Source organism: Artemia franciscana, chromosome 20, assembly GCF_032884065.1.
Source record: "Artemia franciscana chromosome 20, ASM3288406v1, whole genome shotgun sequence".
In the NCBI taxonomy this organism is placed as follows: domain Eukaryota; kingdom Metazoa; phylum Arthropoda; class Branchiopoda; order Anostraca; family Artemiidae; genus Artemia; species Artemia franciscana.
Genome location: NC_088882.1, coordinates 21,154,630 through 21,180,746, shown reverse-complemented (window position 1 = coordinate 21,180,746; position 26,117 = coordinate 21,154,630). Strand labels below are relative to the sequence as shown.

Here is a 26,117-nt window from a genome sequence, read left to right as displayed (position 1 = left end):
TATCGGGCTAGAGGCAGACCGCGTTTACCAAAATATATGTTAGAAGACTTAACGGATGCTTCGGTTCACGACGAATCAAGTTCCGAAGGAATTGGAACAAATTCCCCTTTTGTGTTGAAAGTTATCACTTCTGGAAGAAATTTGGGGTCAGACCTTCTAAAAGGCTCACGCTGGATTGTGGATCTGCCTTACCTTTTTGAGAATTATGAAAAGCTCGTGATTCGCCACATGTAAGTTTTTTCTTTGTCTTTCATTTTACGTCATTGATTTACTGCTATCAAAATTATTAGGATGGGGAATTATTAGGGTTGCAATTAATACAACTTGTACCTTATTAATTCTTGATAATTGTCTTTTCTGCTATAGAGAAAGAATGTTCGATAACTTTTAAAGATATTTTCATCCCAAAACAGAAAGTTAAGAAAGTAACACCATCAGATTCAGCGTATCACAGAACCTTATTGTACAAGTTTCAAGCTCCTATCTACAAGAATGTAGAATTTTGTATATTTTGCCAAAACACAAATCTCAGATGCGTGTTTATTTATTTAATTCTTTTTTCCAAGGGTGATTGTACCGACCCAGTGGTCTTAAAATTTTGCGAGAGGGCTCATTCAAATGGAAATGAAAAGTTCTAGCGCCATCAAAATCCTGATATAGCCATTTTATTCAGCATAGTTGAAAAACCTTATAACTATGTCTTTCAGGACGACTTACTCCCCCAAAGTCCCCATGGGAGAAGCTGCAAGTTAAAAACTTTGACCAGTGTTTGCACATAGTAATGATTATTGGGAAGTGTACAGACGTTTTCAGTGGGATTTTTTGGTTGGAAGGAGGGGTTGAGAAGAGGAGGTTATGTTGGGGAAACTTTCCATGGAGGAATTTGTCATTGGGAGGAAAATTTTCCATGAATGGGAGGGGGCAGGATTTTCTAGCATGATTTAATGCGAATCATGTCATGAGGAAGCCACAATTCACACAGAAAAACCCCTTGCTCCTAGACGGCTTAAAAAAAAAAGACTCAACGAAACCCGTAGTAAAAAAACGGAAAAGGACTGATTTTGATAGTGTGAATACTATCAGAAAGAAACACAAAACAGAAACAGGAACAGTAAGTGTCAACAAAGAGGTAGTGGTTGGTGCAATAAATGGTGGAATGACTCACGCCCAGGTTCAAGAACTTTTCTCTACCATTGGAATAAATACCCCGTCTCAAAAAGTCTTTACGAAATTTGAGAAAGAAATTTGCGTAGAATTGGAAAAAGTTCTCTATGACTATCTTATCGAAAATGGGAAAACCGAGCGAAGGATGGCACTGGAAGCAGGTGAGAAAATTCACCCAAATGGAGCTGTAGAGACATGTGTTATAGTTGATGGAAGCTGGTGTACACGAAGTTATGGGAATAGATATCGTGCACTCTCAGGCTGTGGAGTGGTGATAGGTTTCTATTCGAAGAAACTCTTAAATCTAGGAATTAGGAACAAATATTGCTGTACTTGCGTGAAATACAGGCATCAAGTAAATAGATCTGTTCCTGAACATACATGTTTTATGAACTGGCAGGGGCCCAGTACAAGTATGGAGTCAGATATATTAGTTGACGCATTCCGAATAGCAACATCCATGCACAATCTAAGATATACTCGATTTGTTGCCGACGGCGATTCAAGTACCCATTCTGAAATTATAGCAAGGGTACCATATGGCAGAAATGTAGAAAAAATTGAGTGTGCTAATCATGCGTGCAAATGCTTGAAAAACAGACTATATAAGAAGCAGCATGAAAATGCCGAATGCAGAAGATTTCTTAGTGCCACAATAATAAAGAAAATGTGTGATTTTGCCAGAAATGCAACTGTATGTGCCACCACAGAGAAGAAAAGCGTGAAGGATCTCATCAGTGCGCTGAAGGCAATTCCTCTACATTTTTTCCGTGGCGACCATAGATTTTGTCCTACACGCTGCTCGTTCTCCGGGAAAGTTCTACAGGTCAATCCTGAAGACACCCCTAGCAACATCTTTCTCAGCCATGTGTATTCAGCCTTTGATACGCTGACCAGAAGGGTTCGTCTACTGATAGGAAACCACACGAGCAACCTGGCAGAATATATTATGAGCATAGTTGCAAGGCTTATAGGTGGCAAAAACATCATGGTTAGCCAAAGTGCGCGATATACCACCCGTGTTAAAGCAGCAGGAATCCGATTTACGAAAGGTCACTCAGCTCGCCTTGAAATATTTCGAAGAACTGTAGGATCTACACCAAGTAGGCAGTTGAAAAAACTTGCACAACAGCGGGCCATGACTACTGCTCGACGTAAAAAACTGTCTGCTAAAAAGCGCCTTTTCACTAATGCTTCCACAAAACTCCCTTCAAAAGAAATCAGGGAGCCAACCGGAGCAGACAAAAACTACGGCTCGAACACAACTGCTCCGGATCTTGATTGCAGTGCGCTCGAAATTGCAAAAACAGATTTTTTGACTCGTCTCCAATGTACTGCAACAGATATCCTCAGTATCGAAAAAGCCACTAGGCTTCAGAGAAATTCTATCGATAATAGCTGGATAGAATACAGAAAAAACAGAATTACAGCTTCCGTAGCTGGTGCTGTTTGTAAAAGGCGGTTGAAGACTGTGGGCTCATTAGTTCGGCAGCTGCTGTATCCCAGAAACGCCAAACAAAGGCAACGGAGCATGGTCAGATGTACGAGCCTGTAGCTATTGCAGCTTTTGCAAAGAAAATGGGTTGCATTGTGAACTCTGCTGGGCTTTTCATTCACAAGGAATATGGGTTTCTAGGGGCCAGTCCGGACGGGATAGCAATTTTTCCTTCGGGTGAGAAGACTCTTTTGGAGGGGAAGTGCCCTTTGACAGCAAAAGGGCTTACATTGGAAGAGTGGATAGCGCTTAAAAAAAATACATGTCTAGAAAAGAAAGTTAATAGTGAAATAAAGCTGAAAAGAACACATGACTACTATTACCAAGTTCAAATGCAATTGGAATGTTGTGACATTGATTTTGTATACTTTGTAATATTTTTAGGGGAAGAGGAATTATATTATGAAAAGATTGGTCGTGAACGTGAATTCTGGTCTAACAAAATGCTGCCAAATCTACAAAAATTTTATTCTGAGGCACTGTTACCAGAAATTGTCGACGGAAGGTTGCCAAGAAGTATGGAGATACGAGAACCGTTTATATAAATCCAACTGTGCTAGGTATGGGTAGTTATCATGTGTCATTACAGTCTTATCCGAATACAAATTCAGATATACAAATACTCAAGCAACAATCGAACTTTAGAATATTTTTTAATGAACCCGTATGGATAAGCTAAATAAAAAAAAACAAGTTTTTTTTTAACTGAAAGTAAGGAGCGACATTAAAACTTAAACGATCAGAAATCACTTCGTATATGAAAGGGGCTGCTCCCTCCTCAACGCCCCGCTTTTTACGCTAAAGTTTTTTACTGTTTTAAAAAGTAGAATTGAGAGAAAGAGTAAAACTTTAGCGTAAAGAGCGGGGCGTTGAGGAGGGAGCAGCCCCTTTCACATACGAATTAATTTATATTCGTTTTAAGTTTTAATGTTGCTCCTTGCTTTCAGTTAAAAACATGTCTTTTTTTATTTAATATCTGAACGTTTTTGAACTAATGCATGTTTTGATTTTGGCTCTCCACAGATGAATAATTAAAACGAAATTTCATATTTATATGGCTTTCTCATAATTTTGATAGAATCACTTTGAGAAAAAAGGAGCAGGGGAGGAGGCTTAGTTGCCCTCCAATGTTTTGTTTACTTAAAAAGGCAACTAGAACTAGAACTTTTAATATTTTACGAACGTTTTTGCTAGTAAAAGATCTACGTAACTTACGAGTTAGCTTACGTAACGAACTTCTGTATTCTGTTAGTGTTAAATTTTAATGCTGCTCCTTACTTTCAGTTGAAAAAACTGTTTCATATTTATTTTTGTATTGTTCTATTTTGAAATAAGGCTAGGAAATCCTGCGCTCCCTTCATGGAAATTTTCTTCCCCATGACAAATTCCTCCATGGAAAGTTCCCCCAACATAACCCCCTGTTCTCAACCCCCCCCCCCAACCAAAAATCCTCCTGAAAACGTCTGTACATTTCCCAATAACCATTACTATATAAACACTGATCAAAGTTTGTAACTTGTAGCCCCTTCCACGGGGATTCTGGTGGAATAAGTCGTCCCCAAAGACACAGTTATAAGGTTTTTCGACTATGCTGAAGAAAATGGCTTTCTCACAATTTTAATCGGGTGACTGTGGGAAAATAATTAGCGTGGGAGGAGGCCTAGGTGCCCTCCAATTTTTTAAATCACTTAAAAAGGGTACTATGTACCTCATTTTTTATATATAATTCACTTGTATATAACTTCATTTCCGTTGGAATGAGCCCGCTCGCAACATTCTATGACAACTGGTTCGATATAATCACCCCTGAAAAAAAAATCCATATTTTTGCTGATAGAAGCTTAACACTTCCACGGTAGGGTTCCCTGATAGGCTGATTCGGATGGGTGTAATTTTGGTTTTATTACTTTTATCGGGTGTTTCCCTCTATTTTCTAAAATAAGGCAATTTTTCTTAGACTCGTAATTTTAGATAGGTATCTCATATATTTAAAGTCAGCATTAAAATGCGATTTTGTTCATGTAGCTATTGGTATCAAAAATCCGTTTTTTAGAGTTTTGGTTACTATTGAGCCGGGTCGCTCCTTAGTACAGTTCGTTACCACGAACTTTTTGATAAAATGAAATAAATTTGTCACTTCGCTGCGAGCAATTATTTAAATTATATTTTTCTAAATAGGTCTGCATGAAGTAAAAACCCGAAAATATGTACTTTTTATTTGTAATTTCCACAATTTTATACCGCGTCTCCTGGCAAATAATGATGACCAGACCACAGGCACACACGCAGGCGAGGGATTCACCCACCTTAAATTTGTATAATGCTTAATTTTGTCAGCGAAATGTTTAATTTTCCTGTGTTTTCCTGGTATTTCTTTCGTAAGAGCTGAACCCCCCTCCTCCAAAAAAAAAATCTCGAATAATAATTTCTCTAATTTTCTCCTCGAATAATAGTTCTTTTCCAAATAAATATTCCTATTTACTTGTCGAATTACGAAGAATGAATATACATTAGTCGTAATTTTCAGTGAGAAACCCCTTGAGTTTAATGACGGCAGTGAAATCTGATAACCTTGAGTATTTGTGTGATATGCCGCGATTGAACAAGAACTAACAGGCAGTATAATTTTTGGAGGAGCGTCCGGCCTTAACATTAATGTTCCGACCTATTCATGACCCTGAACTCTAAAAACTTCCAATACATCATTTATGCGCTAACACTTTCATCTAGGATACTCAAATCATCAGCATAATCTAAGCTGGGAGAGTTATGCTTACCCATTCGGTTCCATGCGCTCCAATAGCCTTTGTCTTGTTTCTTAGGACAAAATCAATTAAAATGACCCCTTTAAATTGGGATAGAACGCAAGCCTACTTAACTCTTGATTCAATACGAAACCAGCTGGTAGCCTCACTTCCTATCTTCACCATAGAAATTTTGTTTTCTTACATAGTCTCACAAGCTAAGACCCGTAGTCAAGAGCTTGGTGGATTAATCCACTTTAAGGAGTGTACAACTAAAATTTTTTAGCCTGACACTGCAATGAACAGACAAAAAGGGAAAGTCTTAAAATGTCTAGTTGTAGCCGAATATTGCTCCAGTACTTCACAGCAGCATGACCGGGGAAATAAGAAGCGGGCTAAATAGGGTAAACTAGAAAGCCTACAGCCCAGAATAGAAGAAAAGGAAGTAGAGGCACTCCTCATTTCACGAATCTGTGGTAGGTTGAAGAAATATAACGTTATGAAGAATTTTTTTTTCAACAAGTAATAATAAAAAAAAACAGTTATATACATATATAACCAAGTTCGTCACAATCGAAATTCTTTAACTTCTACTTTTGAGCTCCAATTTAGGCTTATTCAAAATTTGTCAGTGAGTGTAGTGGAAAATTTGTTCAAGAACAATTGGAAGAGGCTTAAGGCAAAAAAAGATAGGGACTAAATAACAAAATCAGCATTCCATTTTCTTATGAACAGCTTCTACATATAGGGTAATAAAACATAATTGGTTTCTATGGACCTTAATAAAACATTACCGAACAAATTAATCGAAAAAAATATCAAACCTTGGCTGTTGCAGAAGCTCTAACATCAGGCGATCCAGCTAAATCAACAGTGTCATAAACTTGTTCATATACCTCTCTGATTACGTCCAAAAACTTAGACTGAAGAACTTTCTGTAAAGCTGCAAGCTTTGCTGAAGGTAACTCGCCACCTAGAAGTAGTATCAATCTGAAATGGACTTGATCTCTTCTTGGATAGTAAAGTTTTGCATAGATAATCTTCTAACAATGGTATATATGTAATTTACTAGGCGATTTGCATATGGGATCTGTTTCTGACCACGTGTGCTTTTATTTCTAGTAAAAAAAATTTTAAGACATTGCATTAATAGTATTACCTGTTCTAGACGATGAGTTGGAACCGGCAATTATGACAATCGGAGTTTTCAAAAATCTTAATCGAATCAAGAATGGCGTAAATTTTCTTATTTTTGAAATGAGTCCACATTGTAATTCGGCTTTCCGTACAAAAAAAAAAACTACATAATTTTATTTCAAATAAAGTTATTACTTGATCTCCCTGAGACTAAATATGTACGCAGCAATACAGCATTCCAAAGTACCGCAGGATTAGTTGCAATTACTTGACAATACTTGTCTTTTGTCATTGTTTTTCTATTTTGTCCTACTTAAGAAGCTTCAATTGCAAATTTGATATTTAGTATTAAGCATATTGTGAGTTTGAATGGTGAGTTTTGTCGGGTAGGTTCTTACTACATTACTTAGTAAAGCAGCCTCCCTCTCCTCAGTACATCAATGAAGTTAAAGTAATATCTTCATTCAATTTCTTTTTTGACGAAATCATTTTTTGCATTTTGATTTCACTTGGGAATCATTTTGGCATAGTAAAGCTTTCCATAGCAACGACGATGTATGTATGCAAAAATTTTATCTAAGAGGGGACACGCATTCAGGAATGGGGCGCACTTTTAAAAATAGGCAAATCATACAGAAATAGTAGATGTTGGAGGAAATATTGCAGAAAGATCAGCACTCCGAGGCCACTTACCAGAACGTCCCTTATCTCTTTGATGCCCCTAATTATTTATTAATAAGCCAAATTTAAAATTGTTATATTGGTATAAAAGGTTATAGAAAAGAGTGAGCAATTAGTTTCAAAAATATTGTCACGTAACTTAGGTATCATGCGCAATTTAAAACATATTTTCCCCCCAAATGTTCTAGGATTGTTATATTTTCCCCTGATTCACCCTTACATTTTGTATTGCTCGTCGATTTGGCTTGGTACTTTCCCTTCGATAGTTCGTCCAATCTGTATGATCCAGAATAATGCTATCCGAGTTTTTTGTGGTGTTGGGAACCAGGAGTCTTTGAGGTCTGTGTATAGAGATTGAAATATAATGCCTGCAGCTGGATTACGTGATTTTTATATATAAGTATTACAGTGATAGCCTTCCTGATTGTTTTACAGGAATATTTTGTGAGAGGTCTGATGTTCACCACCACATTACTCGGATACGAGGTAATACTGAGGTTCCTCGATTAGTTTTTCACTTATTTACAGAGCTTCAAAACTTTGGAATAAACTGAGTACAGATATTAAGGAAATAGGTAACCTTGGCCAGTTTAAGTCTGATTTACGTGTTGAGTTGCTCGGTAGGTATACTTTTGAAACAGATTAACTAAAATAAATTTTACATAGGTTATTCATTTGTAATATTTATGTATTTGTTTGTTTTTTGTTTTTTTTTTGTTGTCTTGGGGTCACGCAAGGTAGTGTATTGTTTGTTTTGTTTTTTGTTGATTTCGGTATATGGTCTCATTCTCCATATTTTCTTATCCTCCATATTGTCTCTTTATTTTCTTTGAATTTAGCACAGCCTCGCAAGCTTCGCTTATGTTGTGCTATTGATTAAGAAATGTTTATTTCTAATAAAATTGTTCTACTACTACTACTACTATTATTACGGAAATTTTACCTTTTGTCTTTACTTTTATTTAGGTTATTTTACCTAAGTAGAAACATTCATTTTGGGCTTATTTTTATTTAGAAGTTTTTAGAACCTAACAATAGACGACACTAAAAAAAAGAAATTATTCTATCAATCTAATATTATTTCCTCCTTTTGCCATTATCTAATTAAAACCAAATGTACACAGATGTTCCCAGGAAACGAGGTTCTAGGAACAAGGTTCCCCGGAAATCTCGTAGTATTTTCTTATATTTAAGCTGTTTTGTACTGTTTAAATTCACTGTACACGTACCTGTACACGTTCTTGGATGCAGCTTAGGCCTTGCTAGGTTGAAAGGCTTATTAAAGCCTTTTTTTATAAATGAATGTACTAATAAATTAGGTCGCACTTTTCAGCCGTTAAGAAAGAGACTCTTCTTTCTTGAAATACTGGGCCTTGTCTTTATCGTTAAGTTTCTTGCTTGAATGAGCCTTTACACGAAAGAAGATATTTAAATTATTGAATGAAATAATCTAGAGAATAAATCTGGTTCAGCAGACAAAATTGTTTTCTAAGGGCGAAAGAGAATTCAACAAAATAATCGGAACGAATGAGCGTTAATACACACCTAGAATACACAAGAAGAGGCAGAGGGTCCAGTACCGCCCTTTCCGAATTCTCAAGATTTGCACAACTTTCGCAGATGTGCTACAGATGCTGGGAAATATCTTCAAGACTGGTCAGTACGGCCTCCAGAGAATCGGGGGAAATGTAGGGTTAAAAAGTCAACTTGGTAACTTTTGAAGCCATATGTACCTTATAAGAAGTAGTTGGGAATCAGGTTTGGCTGGTAGGATAAATTTTTTCGGATCTCCAGCTCTATGACTAGAAAACCTAATCTTTAAGAGCTATTTTAGAAATTCTGCAACTTTAAGGAGTTGCCTCGTTCCCTCTGACATTTACATATCCTTCCTCCTTCCTGATATTTATTTATCCAAAATTTATCCTTCAAATACAATAAACTTACAATTGGAATGAATTACAGTTATTGAATACAAAAAAGTAATAATATAAAGAAATCGCCGAAGTTATAAGGTCATAATACCCTTTTTAAGCAACGAAAGACATCACACCAAGAATAAATGCTAATTTCTTCTATTCTATGCCTCAAAACTACGAAATTTAGCCCAAAAACGCAAAAAAAAGAAGAAAAAACCCATCTTGTTCAGAATTATCAAAAAAGCGATTTATACAGTTCGAACCTTGTACCGATTTCTAATTGTAGTTTCAGAGACGATATTGTTATACTGTATCTCAAAAGTAAATATTCAGCCACAAAATTTTATAATTTTCATGAGGGATACGATATATAAATATAGAGGCGACATGTGATCCCTAGCCTCCTTCTTTTGGAGTAACAAATTTGAGCTGAATTCTTAATTTGGATACCGAGGAGATGACAATCCCTCTCTTATAGCGAAAACGGCATTTTTCATGGAGAAGGAGTTTTTTTTTTCACTACCGAAACATAGTCAATAAAAGCTAAGTTGAATCTTAACGCAAATGATGGGGGTAGAGGAGTGGCGGTCACCCTCATATTTTGGATAGCCCTGTTGATAATATTAAAAATGAATATAAATTTAAAAAACATATTTTTTTTTCAAACAGAACTTTTTGGAATTTCAGAACGAACTAACTTTGTTTTAAACTAACAGAATTTATCACATAAATAATGAGGCCGCACACAGTTTTTAGCACAATAAAACTGTGACAAACGATTCAAAGTGTTGTAAAAAAGCATCAACAATGATACGGCCCATTTATATGCGTTTCTTTAAACTTAATGTTTTGTTAAATTATTTAAAAGGACACCATCTACTAGCATTGACAATTAATTTAAGCTGAAATTTAGGATGGGTATTTCTTACTAGGTACATATGATGATTTAAGATTTAATGATGAAAATTTAAGGGGAATGTTCCAAGAAAAGTTGTATATAAAATTTAAGAGCATTCAATGTGATAATTTAGAAAATGGACGGATAATTTTAGGAGTAGTTAGAGAAAAAGAAAATTAGAGAAATCTAGGATATTCCTCTAATAGGATATTAGGTAATTAGAACATAAGAATATTAGGAAAATAGCATTCAGCTCGGTAAGGAGAATGATTTTTTGATAAGAAATATATAGTTGATAGACCATATGAGAATAAAGGGGAATTAAAAAGGCATTAAAGTATTAACTAAATGGATGTAAAATATGGATAAAATACAAAAAATTTGGACGCTCGGTCCTTGGTACTGATACGCTTGTCTTCCAACCAAACATTTCGTTGCACTTCATTGTGATTTGCGATTCGTTGTGATGTTCGTTGTAGCATGTCTTCTAACCACAGATTCCATTGTGCATCATTTTCATTGGTGATTCGTTGTCATAAGTCTAACCGCTGATGTTGTTGCGCATCATTTTCATTTAAAATATGTTGTCGCGTGTCTTGTAACCGCAGATTTTACTGTGCTTCATTAAGTATCACCATTGGCTCAGATATTTTTTCATGCCTTTTGTTTGAACTCTTTGGATTAATCTTGTCATGTTGGATTGTCTGGGTTGTTGGACAAAAATGTCTTCAGTTGGATTTATTTATTGACATTGGATTCGAAGTTGATTGTCCTGAAAGTGTGTCCCGTTAAATTCTTGACGCTTGATTATCCAGGTTGCTGTTATACAAATGATGCATTAGTTTCAACAATTGTAAATTTGCGTATTTTGGGTCGTCCTCTAGGCATATTCCAAATTCTTAATTTTACAGCGTCCTGTATGCATATATACTAGGAGACTGAGCTTCACTTGGTCCTTGGTGTCAGAATTGTTATGACATTCTTAACATCCCCCTCTACATTATCAGAGTGTTTCAACTTGAAATTCTGCGTTTTGACAAACTGGACGCATATAGTCTTTTTATTCTGTTAATATCCCCTCTAGCATTCCATGAAAGTTTCAACTTAATACCCATACCTGTTCCTGAGATCAACATTCCTGGATTAGCTAAAAATGGTAATTTTTTCACTAGCCAGTTTGTTTTAAACACGCTTTTCACCTTTTGGTTACTAAGGACACGGTTTTTCTTTACTGACCACGATTGCTCGTTCAATAGCGATTCTTACGGACTACATTTTGGACCTATATGGGAGGCTGTAAAGAGTGAAAAAAGAGGAAGGCTTTGAATGGATTGGGATGGAGAAGCATACGTATCAGTGTTGGCCTCAGGCTTGGTGCTGCAGTGACTTGTTAGTATCAGCAGTAGAACTGGTAGTAAAGAGTAAAGTACTTAACAAAACATGGTGGTGGTGCTTTGACAACTGTTTTGGCCTTATTTGGCTGGCTATGCATAGAGTTCTCAATCATCATAGCAGTAGTAATTACCAACTCACTTCGTATTTTTATGCTCTAAATGCTTTCAGGAATGCACTAGACAAATTTAAGCATAATTACAAAAGGACAGTTGGCAACAATGAAGCAACCTTGTCTCAGAGCAATGATTGTTTGTTTGTGGGCTAGCCCCCCTAATTGACAAAGCCAGTGTCTATTAGTAAGTGACTAGTTTTTCCATGAACCTTGCTGTGAAAAGAAGGTATTGCATTATAAAAAAATATGAACATCAAATATACTTACTTTTCTGAAGCTTATCAAGGAGTTCAATTGCACGTTTGATATCTAAAAAGATACAAAAGCTAATAACAATACAATAATGTGCATCTCAAATGAATTTGCTTAGTATTAATGCATACAAAAGAAATTGTATATATATATATATATATATATATATATATATATATATATATATATATATATATATATATATATATATATATATATATATATATATATATATATATATATATATATATATATATATATATATATATATATATATATATATATATATATATATATATATATATATATATATATATATATATATATATATATATATATATATATATATATATATATATATATATATATATATATATATATATATATATATATATATATATATATATATATATATATATATATATATATATATATATATATATATATATATATATATATATATATATATATATATATATATATATATATATATATATATATATATATATATATATATATATATATATATATATATATATAAAAATAAGTTGTCTGTCTGTCTGTCTGTGGATCAGGTGACGTCATGATTCTGTCGGCTGACGTCATGAAATTAGTTGTCGTAATTTATGACGAACGCTGAAAAATAAAGAAGAAAAAGAAAACTGAAAAAAGAAAAAAGGTAAAAAACTAAAAAGAAAAAACACTCAAAGAGAAATTACAGACCGGGACACAAATGACGACCGAGACAGAGGGAATATAAGTGACGACCGGGAACCTCAAAGAGAAATTACAGACTGGGACACCCGGACACAAATCACGACCGGGACACAGGGAATATAAATGACGACCGGGACACAGGGACACAACTACAACGGGGACGCCGGGGGCACAGGCGGGATATATAAATGACGACCGGGACACAGGGAATGTTCGAATAGAAATTACAGACCGGGACACCGGGACACAAATGACGACCGGGACACCGGGACACAGGGAATATAAATGACGACCGGGACACTCAAAGAGAAATTACAAACTGGGACACCGGGACACAAATGACGACCGGGACACAGGGACACATCATTAGAATAATGAGGTATAGATCTGAATACGAATTGTTTTTCCCATGGACAATTATATGTTGCATGTTCAAGAGTCAGTAAACCTGACAATCTATTTATATGCACAGACAATGGGACAGCGAAGAATGTTGTATATTCGCATGTTTTACGTAGTTAAAAACATATATTTATATCTATCTCTATTCACAGGTGGGACACAGGGACACAACTACAATGGCGCGTAACTAATATGGCGCGTAACGACTTACGCGCGCGGGGGGGCTTGGGGGGGCGCGAAGCGCCACTATATATATATATATATATATATATATATATATACTCCATTACATAGTATAAGGGTTGTCTGAAAAGTTTCTGACCTAAAAAAAACACAAGAAATTTTGTTCTTTTTTTTTAATAGTGCCCTTGTAACTATACACACTTGCCCCAGCAGTGCTCCCGTCTTTTGAACCTGCCCAAAAAGTACTCGGTGTTTTCCCCTGCAAAATGATTGTTCACAAAGGTAATTGCCTCCCTATTTGTCCTGAACATTCATTGTCTCCTTAACTCTAACTGCCACGTTTAAACTCAGCTTCCCAGAATTTGGCCACGGTAAATGATGGCACAGGGTCCCCATGCACAGACTCCAACTGATCTTCCGCTTGCATAGATGTACTACCTATCAAAAACAAATGTTTTATGACAGCTCAATATGCAATTTTATCCATTTTTACAAAATACTCATATCAAGTCCCCCAAAACGATTCAAATAATAGCTGTGTCCAAAATGGCTGAATCTTTGTGGAGTACCTGTTAGATACATAAATACATTTGCTGATATTTATTGACGAGGGCTCCCATCTTCACGTTGAGGCTGGAAACATTTCAGACACCCTTGTATATATACAAATCAGTAACAATGGCAACCCTATTTTCATGAACAATATATTTATACAAAACTGAAAAGCAAAATATACCTTATTATTTTTTCTTTCCCTCTGAGTATAAGAAACAAAAAACTTTTACTTATTTATTCATACTTTCAAGCCAACAAATCCCTAAATTAGCACCAGAACCATGCAAATCTTGTTTGGCAACTTTCCTATCTACCAACTGCTTTAATTTGGAAACAGTTGAATTTCATGTTTTCAAGGGGAAATGCACTTACACAGTGGCACCAATTCATGAACATCTCAGGTGGGGTGGGGGGACTTGTTTATTCCTACTCTCAAGCCATCAACTTCATAAATTAACACCAAATACAATGCAAATCTTACTTGGCAGCTTTCTTATCTGCCAACTGTTTTATGGGACAGTTGAATTTCATGTTTTTGAGGGGTACTGTGCTTAGACAGTGGCACCAATCCATTAATATCTCTGGCGGGGTGGAAGGGAGTGTGTTTTCAAAATCAAAAGGGGGGTAATTTTGTTGTTTTTTTCAATTTTTTAATGAAAATACTGATAAGGGTATTTTTCAATGAAAAAGCCCCAAAATAGATGTTATTACATCCTAAAGACCCTTTTAATTATTGCGAAATGTAAAGTAAGTCAAAGCACTTGTTATAAAACACATTGGAAGCACTTATTTAAAACTCAGGAATTGGTATTATTATATGACCATTCCCACAGCCCTGTGGCTGTTAATAATAAATTATGAGATGATAAAAAAAAATGTGTAGAGAAGAAAAAACAAGGATAGTTCAATCCACTAAAAATATATCAGATATATTAGAGAACAATAAATTAGATGTTACATTATCGCAACTTTGGATCATACATTGTATGAAAAGTGAACTTTGGTAAAATTCATTGGAGAAAAAAAAAGAAAAAAAAAAAAAAAAAAAAAAAAGAGAGAATACACTTTTTTTTGAAGGGTCCTTCAAACCAGTCAAAGATGAGGAGAGACCCTCTTGTCAGAAAGGTGTGCATATAGTATAGATAATTTCAAAACGTAATTTATATTAAATAATCAAAAAAATTAATGATAGATAAGATGGAAAAAAAATTCATGGAGAGAAGAAATTCCCAGAGCCTGAGTTACTTGAAAAAAAAAATATACTGTTATCAAGGTCAAGCTTAGAATTGCATTCCATTTTGGAAGATTATTGACTATGTTGCAGTGCTGTCACTTACTTATGTATTACTTGTACTTGTACTTAAGTAAAAACTCTAGGGTGTACTTATTACTTGATACTTAAGTAAGATTACGAAATACTTATTACTTAAGATACTTTTAATGTACTTGTTTTTCAAATACTTTACCTTTGACACGAAAATTTTGTGTGTGTGTGTACTTCGGCAATGTACAAGAAAACATCACCTTTAGATTTAGAGCAAACTCAGATATAGCTTTTGTGTGTCTGTGCTTTGGCACTGTAAAAGAAAACATCACACTTTAGATTTAGAGTAAACTCAGATATACCTCCATGCCCTATTTTTGGATATGAAATAAGGTATTTGTTTTTGACAAAAAAAAAATTTAGTATTATTAACACTTGGTTAAATTTTTGTTTAAAAGTTATATAACAAAGAAAATTGAAATTATTTCGCAGTTCACTGGTCGACAGTGAGCTAAACTCCCTTGTTTTGTGATAAATGTTGCATACTATAGTCCATTTGGGCTTATATTTCTAACATTAGTGTTTAAGTTTTGTCATCTCGTCAACTGAACCAGATTTCTACCTTTTCATCATCTTCAGGACCATATTATTGGTAAAACTACTGAAGCTATGAATCTTTGCCCATCTCAATGTTGTCTGCAATAAACAAGTCTATGTAATTCTAGCAGGATCCAATGCAGTGGTATTTTGTCAAATTCGTTTCAGCAAATTCAGGTATTCAGACGAATCTGACTTCAGGTTTGTCACTCCATTCATAAGTTATAGGCCCTACTAAATTAAAGGAAAACTCAACTTTCTTAAGACTTGAGACCCTCTCCCTCTCGCCCTATTTGAGATAGGGTTTGTGATACCGGAACTTGATATGAGCCCTGATCTTAGGCATCTTTGGTCTAGTTTAGATTTGGATCTGTTACTCCATTTGCAAGTTATACTAAATTAAACAGAAAACTTAAATTTTTCAGGAATTAAAACCCACTCCCCCTTGTTATATTTAAGCTAGGGTCTTTATCTCAAAACTTGATATGTGTCATGGTCTTAGGCCTCTTTGGTTCAATTTTCATTCAGATCCATCACTCCATTCGCAAGTTCCTCTGAATTAAACGAAAAACTGTTTTTAGCAGGTAAAGCCCTCTCCCCCCTGTTTTATTTGAGCTAGGATCTTCATCTTTCAACTTGATGTGTCTCATGATCCTTGGCACCAAATCTGGCCATCAAAATTTTCATCCAAATCCAACCAACGTTTCTCCCCCTATACGTGATTACACAGACGGACGCACAGACAGACAGACGGACGGACGGATTTTACAACGTCTTAGGTAGCCATGTTGGCTAATTGGATCCAAAACAAGGAAAACAATGGCATATCATCATGCAGGTATCATCACCTATTTGGACAGTGGAAAATATCCATCAAGATAGGTTTTTGAGATCTGTCTGTTTGTCCGTCCGTCTGTGCAGTCGAGTATAGCGGATTTGTATTGAAAATGAACTATTTGGATTAAAATTGAGCTAAATTAAGGTGATGGGGCTTTAAGTGTTAAAAAAAATTCGAGTTTTTCATTTAATTCACTGTAACTTGCATATGGAGATGAATTTCGATGATAATTGAATAAAGATGCCTAAGAGTATGATATGCATTGAGTTCCAGGATGGAGACCCAATCTCTTTTGGAGAGTTGGGGGGGGGGGGGTTAATTCTGAAAAATTAGAAAAAATGAGGTATTTTTAACTTACAAAGGAGTGATCGGATCTTGAATTTCATCGGATGAAATTTCATATTAGAAGGACCTCGTAACTCAGATCTCATGTTTTAAATCCCGACCGGATCCAGTGTCATTGGGGGGATTTGGGGGGGGGGGGATTTTGGAAAACGCTTAGAGTGGAGTGATCAGGATGAAACTTGGTGGGAAGAATAAGCACAAATCCTAGATACATGATTGACATAACCGAAATGGATTCGCTCTCTTTGGGGGAGTTGGAGGGGGTGTTAATTCAGAAACATTAAAAATTGAGGTATTTTTAACTTAAGAGCGGGTGACTGTTCGTGAGGTATTTTTGAATTTGATATTAAGAAGGAACTCATGTCTCAGGTATCTTATTTTAAACCCCAACCAGTTCTGGTGACATTGGGGGAGAATTGGAGGGGGAAACCGGAAATCATGGAAAACGCTTAGAGTGGAGAGATCGGGATGAAACTTGGTGGGTAGAATAAGCAAATGTCGTAGATACGTGATTGACGAAACCGGACTGGGTCCACTCTCTTTGGGGTAGTTAGGGGGTCCAGTGCTTTGGCGAGTTTGGTACTTCTGGACATGCTAGGACAATAAAATTGGTAAGCGTGTCAGGGACCTGCACAAATTCACTTGATAAAGTTTATTTCCCCAATTCAACCATCTGGGGGAGGGACTGAAGGGAGAGGAAAAATTAGAAAAATGAGGTATTTTTAACTTGCGAGTGGGTGATTGGATCTTAATGAATTTTGATATTTAAAAGGACCTTGTGTCTCAGAGATCTTATTTTAAATGCCGACCAGCATTAAGCCTCTGATTTTTCTTTTAAATTAATCTATTGATTCTTATAATTTTGCTAGAGCTCATGCCATATGAGCTCTTGGCTCTTCTGACCTTGTCACAAGTGCCATATGAGCTCTTAGCTCTTATTTTATTCCTTTTTTCTCAGAAGATTTTTGACTTAGTCTCATGGTTTTTGCCACTTCATGGTGTGAAAACTGCTGCTAGAAATAGATAGGTTGTAACTTCTGCTGTATTGTCTTCTAGTATATTTAAATGTGTGCTTGCATCATTCCTGCGTCCCCTTAAAAGTTCTGTTTCTTATGGTAATATTGGTTTGTCTTCTGTTGCATATGCAGACGACGTTCTTCTTGTTGCCCAGATTCGCTGTGGATTGCTTTACAATTTTACTATATTAACCAATGAACTATTTAAGATTGGACCGTCAGTTAATGCGTCTAAATGCGAGTTTATTTGTTTTAATAGCCCTTATGTGGTTGCTCCATTTGTTGCTGGGACTGCAATTCTGCCATGTTCTTCTTTAGTTAGTTGGCTTGGTCTGTGTTTCAGTCCAGCACTTTCCACTACCTTTTCATCCCTAGTGAATCAAGCTGTGAAAAACCTACACATCGCTTACGGAAAAATATCCCCAAACAAAAGCCGTTACAACCGCAACGGTTTGTGCATGATTTATAACGCTTATTGCGCCCCTGTGCTTTTGTTTTTATCAGGCATGGCTCATCTGTTTCATAAGAAAAATCCCCATACTCTACGTGCAGCTTATTTCAGATATTGCAAAATCCTCCTCAGGCTTCCTAGATGGCACCAAAACAGAAAAATAATTGCTCAATTTGGTTTAATAGATGTGCCTTCTTGGATTCGGTCTTCCAGTGATAATTTATGTAAAAAGACTATCTACTTTATTATCTCCTTTTATATATATATATATATATATATATATATATATATATATATATATATATATACATACAATAAATACTTGAAGTAGTACTTGAAGTAATACTTAAGTGAGAATTTGGAAAGTACTTATTACTTGATATTTAAGTAAAAAAAAACAATGAGTAGCCTACTTAATACTTGATACTTAAGTAAAAATTTGGAGTACTTGTTGCAGCACTGCTATGTTGTTTAGAAACCAAGAATTGGAAGCTGGATGGCTGAGATTTACATAAAAGTAACATTAATTCAAAATATACAAGAAGTCTAGCATACCTGTGAATGTAGAGTTGCTGACATCAGAAATCATTTTTTTTTAAAGACATGAATATGGTTAATGTTTCCAATAAACATAACCTATTAATTTATTTGGGTAAACATCCCAACGCTAAGTAAGTGGATGCATGAACAAAGCAACATCTTCATTGTTGGAAGTGAGAAAGGAACCAACTTTTCAGATTATGTGTTAGATTCAATTGAAAAACAATTAAGTAAAATAAAACCTTAAAAATTACTGTAGCTAATGGGCATTCAGCTTAAGTTAATTGCTGGTTTAATAGCTATCTATCCAAATATGTTTTATAATAGCTTCTAGTTTTATTGTAAATTTTTGAAATATATTGCACAAATATGTTTAGTAAATCATACACAATTTCCTTTAAAAATTGAAAGTAAAGCTTTTTTTTAAAAAAAAGTCAAAACAAGTATTTTACACTATATTATCACAAGCAAAGATAAAACTTGAATTGTAATAAGTCTATAGCTCTCCATGAAAACCTAGATCTACTAGATTATCTTCAAAATCAATTGCTAAAAAGAATTATTTTGATAAGCAAAACTGAAACTCAGATATTTAAGATTATTCTACACAAATGACAGAAAAAACAAAACCAGCAAATACAATTACTGCTAAAAAGCATACCATGTGAAAGGTTAAGAGTATTTTCTCCTGCCATTGATACCATAGGTTTATTAGAATTTTATTTTTTGAAGAGTGAAACTAGGCAAGGATATCCAATACAAGCTATAGCACTTCTTCCTGAAAGATGTATTATGAGCAGTCTTAAAAGTAAATTTTCTTTGGGCATCAACCTTTTCAACCTAAAATTAAATAATTTAATTTATAGCCTACTTGGATGATAAAAAAAGAACATCAAAAGTCATACACCCTAAAAAGTATAATCAACAAGCGAGTAGTTTGAAACTTACACTATAGTATATTCCACAGAATATTGGTTTGAAAAAATTTCAGAGAAGTAGACAAAAACATTAAAAGACAAAATCAAATATTCTACTAATCATAGTAGAGTGTAAAAGCAAGGAGATTGTTTTATACTAGCCTCTTTTTACTGAATACCTTAAATGTAAGCATCCTTTAAAGCATAATTTTCCATCACTTCATTTATTAAACTTGAAATGAACCTTGCTTCTTCCAAAAGGTAACCATTTATTTTAATGATGGATTGGTGAATTTTTTAGATTTTGTCAAAGTTGACACTGTTTATTAAAATGCTATTTTTAAAAAGAAACAGTGTTTGGTTATTGCTTTATTGCCTATACTTAAAACCTTTGTTTTAAATTTCTTCAATGCATTTCTATCTCTGTTCTGTTTTTCTTGTTACACCCCAAACAGAACTAGTGTTTGATGTTTAATATATCTTTTATGAATATACAAGTTGTGTCTTTGTCCTAAGTTCCCACTCCTCATTACTATCATAGTTACTAAGTGAAGCCACAAAGTTAAACAACCTACTTAATGGTTTGACCAATACAAATTGTCACAAAGAGTGCATGACCCCAAAAGATGGTTCAAAACCTTTTTTTTTTCAATAGAAGGCTAAATTCACTAGCTATAGTGGTCAAAAGTGCAAAGGCAAAAAATTATGCAGAAAATATTAAATATTATATTTTTTTTGTATGGATGGTGAACAGCTTTTTATTCTGTTGGGATGATGATTTTTATAAACTTGCTATTTTTTGTATCAATATTTTTACACTTTTTTTAATTTCAACAGATTTATTAGAATTTAAACCCTCACCAAATTTTAGATTAAATTGTAAGACCAATTCCACTACCTACCTACAACACATAATTGTCAAGGTTTTCTTTTCATTGTGGATATTTCTTTGTTTGCAAAGCTTATCAAACCAACCTATAATGTGCCCCCCCCTAAAGAAAACCCAGGATCCACCTGGAACTGACACTGGCAGGCATTCCACAAGAAACAAACCTTCCTGTGCCTACATAATAGTATTTAAGGTAGGGTTATAGATTCTTTTGAAAAACAGGTTTCTGCAGTCTTTACTCAATAAATTTAGTTTTGTCTGTGATTAATTGTAATATTAGAATTACCAGCCTTTGTCTAAACCTTGCTTTAATGACTCTAGGATTTGCAATTGATGGCTCAATTGGTTAGGGAGTTCCAAAGCAGAGAAACATGGTTAGGGCAGAAGTGGTCTCTTTAGTTAGTAATTTGTTAGAAAATTTTCAGGGGGTTCCCCAAATCTTCTGGTTTGGGTTGGTAGAGGCTTGAAGTGGTATTGTCTTGCAAAATACTTCAACACTGTGATGACATTACCTCTTTTTCTACAGTAGGTAAGGATAGAAATGTTAATGCTGCAAGCTTCTCAAGGTACAGGAGGGTTCTCTGGTTAAATAGTATTTTTGTGGCATACTGCCAGACACTTTAAAGGAGTTGATTATTACCCTTGAACCTTGGAGAGGCCAATGTCATAGCCTACTTGTTGTAAAACTTTTTATTAGGTCTATGTTTGGGTTTATGGAAAGGTGATGGTGTCAAGACATCTCCCCACATTTGCAACAGCTTACAGATTAAACTGATGCAACTTTAGATCATAAAATATGTCAAGATTCAATTAATGAAGATATAAATTAACCTATTAGGGCCATATCTTGGACCATTATGGAGAAGGTGTATTATCAGAAAAGCAGCCCTAATATTTGAGCACAAACTAAGGAATCTAATGGCACCACAATTATTTGTTTAGTATGTTTCCTTCAAAAACAGCCAGCTTCTAAATATTATTTATCTTAGGCTAATTTTGGTAAAATTCTAGTTGAGTGACTTTTGGCTATCTCAGAAAGGGGCTAGGTTAGGAAAATAAAACTCTGAGAGATGAGTCTAAAGGCTAAAGTATGTCCTGGGAAAATATTTTGAAGCACCCACCTCTACTCCTTCTCCCTCTAGAGGGCTCTGACCTTTAAAATGTGTGTTATAAAAATGAAACCTTGCAAAATAGATCTTTTGCTTGAATGAAGTACAACAAAATTGTTTTCAGCTTCACAACTATGCTTAATCCCAATTTATAAGGTTTTAAAGATATGCAAATACATTTCCTAAATATTGATAAAAACATTGATATGACTCAAAATTCTAGTCAAATAGCAGGAATTGAACTTTTAGAACTAAAGGCAGAGAAAAGGCAACTGGTAACTAAAAATTAAAGTAAAAAGTTGTTTTGTCAAAATTTCAATAGGTATAGACCTGTCATGTAGGCAAATTTCAGAGCCCTCTAGAGGGAGAAGGAGTGGAGGTGGGTACTTCTAAATATCTTCCCAGGACATACTTTAGCCTTTAGACCAATCCCTGAAAGTTTCATTTTCCTAACCTAACCCCTTTCTGAGATAGCCAAAAGTCAATCAACTAGAATTTTAACCTAATTTTTCTCTTGATACTAGCCTTCCATCCCTAGGAGCAGCCATACCAACCAGAATAGATTCCCTTACATTTTTGAATTGATTTACTTTATTGGAGCTGTTCTGTAAACAAACCAATGCCCAGATATGGAACAACTTCTTCAAAAATAGAGTCATGGGGTTATGGAACTCCCTGAGCAAAGAAGCAGTCTCAGTCCCTAGTGTGGAAGCCTTCAAGGGAGTTATGGACAAAGATTGGTTGTCTAAGCCCTTGCTTCAAGAATGGGATGCAACCAAAATGTTGGTAAACATCTTCACTAAGCAGTAGGCTACCTACAGGGTAATGCCAGAAGTTACTAGTCAATGCAATTTAAGGTAATTTATAAGATTAGGCTAGCCTAGTCTATTGGTTATTGAATAGAATCATATCAGATTGTATATGAAAGGGTACACTACAAATTAGTGTTACAAATTCTGCATAGCTTTATTGTAGCCTAATGCAGGGAACTTAGCTGAGGTGTTTAACTGACAGTGTAAAAGCTCTTAGGCTGACACGGAAAACAAATTTATTGAAGGCTGACCTAGTTTAGACTATAGGCAACTTATTGTAACATTAAACTGCAACAACACAATCAACTAGACTACAAATATGACTGCAATGGATGTTCACTGGCTACATAAAGCAGCTGCAGACAATCACAACGTGTGTCCTGAATATCAGAACATTTGACCCTCTTCTTTATTGTAAATTGTCTTCTCTTTCTTCTTTTTGAGCAGGCGAGAGCTTTTTAGTCGAGACTCAGAGGTTACTCGGATTACCCCCTCGAACGCTCAGGATTACTTGTCCGTGGGCTTGCACTTTCTAACCCAGGAAAAAAAGATTATTGAGGACAAGTGACGTCGATGTTCCATATCTTTTGAAATGGGTAAACATGTGAAATCGTTAAGTCTAGAGAAAAGACAAGGAAACTGCAAATAGTGGAAATAATCTTAGCTTTTCAGTGACCTGTAAGTAATCTTATGCATATTCCTTAGGATCTAAAGGGTTTTTGGTGTGCTAGGCCTGTCTTGTGTAGGCTAAGCTTCATAAGGAGTCAGAAGAAAAGTTTTTTGGTTATTAAAAAGGTTGGTTCTTAGGAAGGAAGCTATCACATTGGTGAGCTAGTCAAATATTACTATATCAAACAGGTCTAGTTTCTAAACCATCCTATAATTTTTAGTTGAAAAAATCTAGAATGATCAGGCCAATACCTATAGCCTTTTATATAGTCTAGGCCTTTATTTGTTGAGATAGCTATTTAAACTGGATTTTTAAGGTAAAGTAGGGGTAAAATTTTACTTTAGCTACTTTTGGCTATCTTTCAAAGAGGTTAGGCTAGGAAAATGAAACTTTCAGGGATGTGTCTACAGGCTAAAGTATGTCCCAGGAAGGTATTTTGAAGTAAAATGAAACTTTGAAGGAAAATGAAACTTTCAGGGATGTGTCTACAGGCTAAAGTATGTCCCAGGAAGGTATTTTGAAGTACCTACTTCTACTTCTTTTCCCTCTAGAGGGTCCTGAAATTTTTGGGTGCCTTATTTTTTGGTTATCAGTTTCTTTTTCTCTGGCCTTAGTTCTGAAAAGACCATTCCTGTTGATTGAGCAGAACTTTAAGCCATAACACTGGTTTTTTTCTAATTTTAGAAATAATCTCTTATGCCACTTCATTATAGGTTAAATAGCCTATATGGCCTATGTTATTTATTCTCCATGAATTTTTGTTTTATTTGATTTCATTGATGTCAGTTCCTTTCTGTTAAAAAATACATTTATCTTTTTACATCAAGCTTCTTCTTTAGTGAAAAAATTTGAACTGTTTTTCTTTTTACATGGTTGTCTAAAATGTAAAGGAATACCTGGCCCTTAATTTCATAGATTCAACTAAAAGTCTTTGAAGCATCTTATATCAAAATACATCTGACACATTTTAATATTTTTTTTAGATGACATAAGACACCACTAAAGTTTTTGCATTTGCTTTGCTAAAAATTGTCTTAAAAAGTGCCAAGTTTAGAGAGTTATGTTAATTTTCTTCTTGCTTATCAGTATAACTGTTTTTAAAATTCCTTCTGTTTAAAGCATTTCAGAGAGATTCTGAGCCAACCATGGGTATATTGTTGTCACAAATGATTTTTCTCAAATGGGCTGGTGGAAAACAAATAGAACATATAATTTCTATTTTTTTTATTATTTGTCAGCTAAGAAGAAGCTCTAGTCTAACTCCAAGACATCTTTGGAGATTGAGAACCTGGAGCTCAATATTTACTTTAAAGTTTGTCTAAAACAGAGCAAAAGCTTGCTGTACTGTTAACTTAGATCTTGGAATAAAGTAAGTAAGGTTTTGAACTTAGCAAAGAAGTGAAAAGGGGTTTATTGTACTTGTCAGTAGAAAAGGTGGCTCTAATGATTTATCAGCATCTGTATTCAACAAATTTTAGACACTGTGGATACAGCATAAAACTGCAGCCTAGTAAAGGGCAAATCTTGGCCCGTAGGAACCAAAATAAAAAAATAAGTTTCTAGAAAAACTATTATATGCAAAAAATATTTGTTGCTCATTCTTAAATGCTAATTATTACCCACGTTAAACTTCAACTTAAATCTTGAGCACAAAAAGAAATTTCCCTTATTTCCAAGATCAAAAGGATCAAAATAAAATCAAACCATTGAAATCTCCATGATCAAAAACACCTAACCAGAGGAATACAGTCCCCCACCTTAAAAACTAAAGACGATCATATTTTCAGCTTGGATAGCACTGATGTGTGTCCTTTACCTTTATTTTCTGCTTCTTTTTCACCCCAAACGCCCACAGGTCAATGGATGGTCATAGAGAGACAATTAAGGGCTCTTTGGAAAGATTTCATTTACAGTTAGGCCCCTTTTTGTGAATTGAGATCAACAGTGCCAGTTTAAAGTGTCTTTTCAACCTTTTGCTGTGTCAATTATCAGACTTGTTGTTCTTTTAGTGAACTGATTGGTTTGATTTTTAGAGTCACAATCACATCCCAGAGCTCACAGAATATGCTCTCGATTATCCTGTGGTCTCTGCCATGAGTGTACCCAGTGAGTGGGCATTCAGTATGACGTTTTACTTAGTTTGCAAGCAATGTGCAAGTACAACTGACATAATCCTTGAAACAAGAATGTTTCTAAATGACAAGTTCAAAGTTTGAACTTGTTACTTATGAAGAATTTTGAACTTGAAAACCAGTCAGATAAAAAATTTATTAATCATGGTGCAGAATGGAAGTTAGTAGTAAATCATAGTGCAGTTTGTTTTCAATTCTATTTGAAGCTGCTGTGCTTTTGTATTTGAAAGAAAAGCTTGTTCCTCTAATTTGATACTCTGCTGTTCAACATCTTGTGGTGGCAAGAACAAAATCCTATTGTACTTAGGTCCTCTAATAGGTTTTAGAATGACCTGTAGAGTCTGGGTTGTATGATACGCACATGTGGCCGACTAAAAAAGGGATGGATCAGTAGATTTGGGATTGTTTCATGGCGGTTTCCTTATGCTAGCTTGGGAATTGCAGTGCATAATCTTGCCTAGTGAAGATGACAGGTTGCAACACCCTAAAAAAAGAGGAAAATATGTGACAGCAATGAAAGCTGTTGTTTTTCTTGAAACATTTGCCCCCCCCCCCCAAAAAAAAAAAAAAAAACAGACCAGAAAGCAGAAACAGGTCGCCTGTTTTTGATGGTCTCTTTTGTTGCTTTTTTTTTTATCTGTTTTTTTCCATCTCTGTTTTTCCAAAAAAAACAGAACAGTGCTGAGACTTAGTCTTGAACAATCTTGGAAAGAGCTAATTAAGAATTAAACTGGATTCTTGTGATCTTTGGAATAAAATGTCATTAATAAGTTTTCTTTTTTGGGGGAGGGGGAGGGACAAGGAAAGAGGGCCAGTGTTCAGCTCCCATGATTTTGGAATACAATATTGTTAATTAGTTTTTTTGGGGGTGCGTTGATTTTTGAAA

General features: G+C 34.9%; 2 protein-coding genes across 10 annotated transcripts in view; one reads left to right on the top strand and one right to left on the bottom strand.

Annotated features, from left to right (window-relative positions):
- LOC136039886 (protein lin-7 homolog C-like) overlaps nucleotides 1–22,912 on the bottom strand; it is a 34,776-nt gene extending 11,864 nt beyond the window's left edge. The window contains exons 1-4 of one of the 8 annotated variants that reach the window (XM_065723853.1): nucleotides 22,770–22,912; nucleotides 19,364–19,542; nucleotides 11,810–11,851; nucleotides 6,228–6,376 (exon numbers count right to left, since the gene is read on the bottom strand). In XM_065723853.1, the coding sequence (XP_065579925.1) occupies nucleotides 6,228–6,376; nucleotides 11,810–11,851; nucleotides 19,364–19,406 (234 nt within the window). In that variant the 5' untranslated portion in view covers nucleotides 19,407–19,542; nucleotides 22,770–22,912. Of the gene's footprint in view, nucleotides 1–6,227; nucleotides 6,377–11,809; nucleotides 11,852–19,363; nucleotides 19,543–22,680 lie in introns of all 8 variants that reach the window. The other 7 variants (XM_065723855.1, XM_065723856.1, XM_065723852.1 and 4 more) reach the window with 7 other exon arrangements.
- A 42-nt stretch (nucleotides 22,913–22,954) lies between these two features.
- LOC136039885 (venom allergen 3 homolog) overlaps nucleotides 22,955–26,117 on the top strand; it is a 46,960-nt gene continuing 43,797 nt past the window's right edge. Inside the window, exon 1 of one of the 2 annotated variants that reach the window (XM_065723850.1) lies at nucleotides 22,955–23,107. The gene's annotated coding sequence lies outside the window, so the exon portion shown is untranslated. Of the gene's footprint in view, nucleotides 23,108–23,352; nucleotides 23,416–26,117 lie in introns of those variants that run through there. The other variant, XM_065723851.1, reaches the window with a different exon arrangement.